This window comes from Seriola lalandi, unplaced genomic scaffold (genome assembly GCF_002814215.2).
Source record: "Seriola lalandi dorsalis isolate HSWRI2012SDOR001 ecotype SW California unplaced genomic scaffold, Sedor1 jcf7180002054977, whole genome shotgun sequence".
Taxonomy (NCBI): Eukaryota; Metazoa; Chordata; class Actinopteri; order Carangiformes; family Carangidae; genus Seriola; species Seriola lalandi.
In genome coordinates this window covers 921,352-926,351 of record NW_019525527.1, presented here as the reverse complement: position 1 = coordinate 926,351, position 5,000 = coordinate 921,352, and the positions used below count along the sequence as shown (strand labels likewise).

At 46.7% G+C, this 5,000-nt stretch overlaps 1 protein-coding gene across 1 annotated transcript in view; it reads right to left on the bottom strand.

Moving 5' to 3' along the window:
- LOC111646898 (BCL-6 corepressor-like) overlaps positions 1–5,000 on the bottom strand; it is a 31,546-nt gene that overhangs the window by 11,120 nt on the left and 15,426 nt on the right. The window contains 1 exon segment of the mRNA XM_087171134.1: positions 1,834–2,201. Coding sequence (XP_087027260.1) covers positions 1,834–2,201 — 368 coding nt within the window.

Here is a 5,000-nt window from a genome sequence, read left to right as displayed (position 1 = left end):
CACACACACACGCACACACACACACACACACACAGTAAACACACACACACATGTCCCTGCTGAGTTTTCCCAGTGAGCTCCAATCAGGACGATAATTACAATGATTAACAGAGAGGGGGGAAAGAAACGAGGGGGGAAAGAAACGAGGGAAGAAAAAAACGAAGGAAGAAAGAAACAGAGGAAAGAAACGAGGGAGGAAAGAAACGAGGGAAGAAAGAAACGAGGGGGGAAAGAAACGAGGGAAGAAAGAAACAGAGGAAAGAAACGAGGGAGGAAAGAAACGAGGGAAGAAAGAAACGAGGGGGGAAAGAAACGAGGGAAGAAAGAATTGAAGGAAGAAAGAAACGAGGGAAGAAAGAAACGAGGGAGGAAAGAAACGGGGGAAGAAAGAAACGAGGCAAGAAAGAAACGAGGGAAGAAAGAAACAAAGGAAGAAAGAAACGAGGGAGGAAAGAAACGAGGGAAGAAAGAAACGAGGCAAGAAAGAAACGAGGGAAGAAAGAAACAGAGGAAAGAAACGAGGCAAGAAAGAAACGAGGGAAGAAAGAAACAGAGGAAAGAAACGAGGCAAGAAAGAAACGAGGGAAGAAAGAAACAGAGGAAAGAAACGAGGCAAGAAAGAAACAGAGGAAAGAAACGAGGCAAGAAAGAAACGAGGTAAGAAAGAAACAAGGAATAAATCTGTCAATATTCTAATTTTTAAATTCTAGTTCTCCACAAGCCCCGCCTCTTTGCCCATATTTGGATTAGCTGGGAGTTAGAGGCGGAGTCTGGTGCTGCCCAGATGGTGACGGTGGAGCAGCTCACTGTGAGCTTCAGACACCTGTGTGTGACGTGGCGGAGGGGGCGGCCATCTTTGTTTACAGACTGAGTTTGGAGCTGGATTTCTAGCGTCAGAACGAATCAAACAGCAGAGAGTGTTTAAATTGTTTAAAGGTGTTTTAATATTTCCACCTTCAGATGAGACGCAGCACGACGCCGTGACATCACGAGAAGACAATCCCTCCCTCCCCGACACTTCCCCTGAGAGGTCGTGTCTTCACACATCTCCACACCGAGAGGAAGAAAACGAGGAGCCCCCCCCACCCTCTCCCCCGGGCGTCAGTGTGGGAGTTTGACTCATGCTGAGTCACATTATTTGCATGTGTTTACACGTCTGCCTGGAACTAAACAGGAAAACAAGCGCCGTCATGCTCCAGTCTCCACATACAGGAGCATCTCTAAACCGTCTTTCTCCATGACGACGCCGAGCCTTTAAACTTCCACGATACCCCGACGACCTCCTCCTCTTCCTGTCAGACCTCCCGACAGAAACCCTCCTTCATAAAGAAATATACACTGTTGCCCATAAAGTTGGAATAATATTGTTTTCCTCCGCATCAGTAATCACTTTTGTCCAGGTGTAATGATCACATTATGTTTCCCAATTACCCAGGTGAAATGAATTCATGCATAACATTTGTTTGGCGCTAAAAAAATATTTAAAAAAATATTTTATTCCAACTTTATGAGCAAAAATGTATAAAAATCTTCTTTTATTTCATATTAACACACGGCACTATCACCTGACGCAGGTGTATGATGCAGGTGATTGTTGAGTATTGAACAGGTAAAGACAGAGAGACTCATGTTGGAGCTCGGGTTATTTTTGTAACCACTAAAATCTAATTCAGAGGAAACCAAGTCTAAAGTCTAAAGACAAAAAAAAGGTCCGATCAGGATCCGATCACCAATCACAGGATCTATTTGACCTGCGTAGTAATTCTTGTATAAGCTTTTATTTTGGTGAACTGACCCTTTAAAGATTGTGAAACTTCCACAAACTTCACTCACCTTCCCGTTCTTCTCCTCCTCCTCCTCCTCCTCGCTCCCTCCTTCGTATCTCTCCTCCTCCCTTGCCGCATCTCCTCCCGTGTGCTTCATCTTGCAGGGACGCTTGCCCTTGGGCTTGTCGAGGTCGTCGTCATGGCAGCGGAAGCGATGGGGGTCAGGCGAGGAAGAGGAGGAGGAGGACGGAGGAAGCAGAGGTAAGGACGGGAGGAAGGTGGAGACCCTGCGGCTCTCCCTCAGCTTCTGATGCTTGTCCTGGAGGCGGGAGGAGGAGAGGGAGCAGAAGGATGCGGGGGCCAGTTGCTGGGGCGCAGAGCTGAACGGTTGCCGGGGGAGATGGGTGGGAGAGGTGGGCGGGGGCACGTGGAAAACTGAGAGGAAAGACAGATGTAAAGAAGAAGTTAGTACCAAATGTTTTCAGGCCAAAATATTATTTCTAGTAGAAACATCGGAGTGACGGAGGAGCGAAAGAGTCACTGTGACCAGTTCATCACTGCAGGTTAATGATGTCATCACGGCCATCTTAGCTTACCTGTTAGCATGCTAACCGCTGCTAACTGGCACTAAACACAGAGTACAGCAGAGGATGATGGGAACGTCATCAGATGAACCGACAAGTCAAACTGATGGTTTCATCAGTTCATCCTCAGGGGAACATGAACGTCTGATACTTTTTATTATTAATGGATGAAACTACTGTCAAGGAGTAATAGTATAATAGTAATAATCACCGTGAGATCAATATTGATCAAAATAATCTTGATTATGATTTCTGCCCAAACTGTTGGTGTGACTGTCTCTAGTTTAAATCAGCTGTGATCAGCTGTGATCAGCTGTGATCAGCTGTGATCAGCTGTGATACTCTATGGATTCTCTGTGAAGTCCCTCGTTAGTGTCTTTGTCCTTTTGATTCTAACTGGATTTATAGATTTTATCCATAAAGAACAGCTGACGTGTTGATTCAGGGCGATTTGACTCAGTTGTGACTCTGAGATGGAGAAACCTGAGGTCACAGTACACCTGAACTGATCTTCATCTTCTCCTCCCTCCTCATCCTCCTCTTTCTCCTCATCCTCCTCTTTCTCCTCATCCTCCTCTTTCTCCTCATCCTCCTCTTTCTCCTCCTCTCTCTTTTCTCTCCTCATCCTCCTCTTTCTCCTCCTCTCTCCTCTTTCTCCTCATCCTCCTCTTTCTCCTCCTCTCTCCTCTTTCTCCTCCTCTCTCCTCTTTCTCCTCATCCTCCTCTTTCTCCTCATCCTCCTCTTTCTCCTCCTCTCTCCTCTTTCTCCTCATCCTCCTCTCTCTTTTCTCTCCTCATCCTCCTCTTTCTCCTCATCCTCCTCGCCAACAAATGAGCCGCTGTCTGTCCTTCAGCAGCGGACGAGTTAGATAATAAGACACAGCGCGAGAGAGAGAGAAAGGAGGAGGGAGAGAGAGAGAGAGAGAGAGAGAGAGAGAGAAGAGAGAGGGAGAGAGAGAGAGAGAGAGAGAGAGAGGAGAGAGAGAGAGAAGGAGAGAGAGAGAGAGAGAGAGAGAGGGAGAGAGAGGAACAAAGAAATACAGAGCCTCCTCGCTTGAGTGGAGCAGCAAGTGAGCGGGCGTGCGAGGTAGCAGATAGTGGGGGAGGGGAGAGAGAGAGTCTTCTGTTTTCCATTGCAGACGCCTGCAGGAAACACACACACAGAAAAACACACACACGCTGAGTTTTCACACACACATGAAACCAGAGAGACGTGTAAATGCAGTGACACACACACACACACACACACACACACACACACACACACACAGAGCCAGAGGTTGTTTCTGAGAGCCGGTGGGGAGTCACACTGCTTCCATCTGCTGAATTATTTATCAGCCTGGACACACACACACACACACACACACACACACACACACACACACACTCACGCACACACACACACACACACTCACGCACACACACACTGTTTTGAACACCTACACACTCATTCTGTATGAACAGGATTAACACATACTGCACATAATGAAGGTGTGTGTGTGTGTGTGTGTGTGTGTGTCTACTTAATAGGAATTTATTATTTACTGGGTGCATTTTTACACACCTACACACACACACACACACACACACACACACACACACACACACACACGTCCCTCTGGGCGTGTCGCAGTAACGCAGCTTCTCGTTTCACCTCTAATCGTCAAACTGCAGCGTTTATTGTTTTTTCGAGCGTGACATCATTATTAGCTGGGATTCTTAGCCACGCCCCCCGTCAATCAAACGATGCATTCAAGTCGGATTGCGTTTTGTGTGTATTTTGGAACTGATGAACTGTCAAACTTTCATTATAACGTTTGGAAAAATTAAATATTCGAAGTGTAATTTTTGGTTTCCAGTCCGGTGATCCACGGTTCTGAAAACGCTCCGTCACCACGTCGTCGTCACGTCCTGCAGCCGAGACGCTGTCGTTCCTGTTCAAATTCATTCCAGCTAATTATATGAGACGTTACTGACACCATCTAAAGACGTTCCTCCAGCAGGTTCTCAGGATGTTTCACTGGTCGATGAGGAGGTTCTAGAGGCTCATTGAAGACGTTCTACACAAGGTTCTAGTGGTTCTTTAAGAGGTTCTAAGGGTCTGTTGGAGGTTGTTGTGGACCTTTAGGGGTTTTAGGGTTAAATCACCTGTAGGAGACACACTGCATGCTCCTTTAATTTGTCCCACATCTGTATATCAGTATATATGGCCGATCAATAATCAATAGAAATGACAGCATCAGTATCACGGCTCTGTTGAATTTGTGGGTAATAAAATGTAAAAATGAAAAGCAGGAAGTTCTCTGAACCCGCCACGTGTGTGACGTCAGGGTCGGACGTGATTAGTTTCGTCTGAGTGAAGATGTGGAGACTGTGAACGCAGCTCTGAGCAGCGTTCAATAAACTGAGGAAGAAGAAGAGGAGGAGGCTGCTCACACGCTCCCTATGCATGACTGTGTGTGTGTGTGTGTGTGTGTGTGTGTGTGTGACAGCTCCATCTGGGAGATGTTAGACGGCTATTAGCACGCCATGGGGCCGCAACGGGTTCATACACACACACACACACACACACACACACACACACACATCACTGGTGTTATTCCTCTCGTGTGCTCCGACAATCACAGAGAGAGAGAGAGGAAAAAGAGAG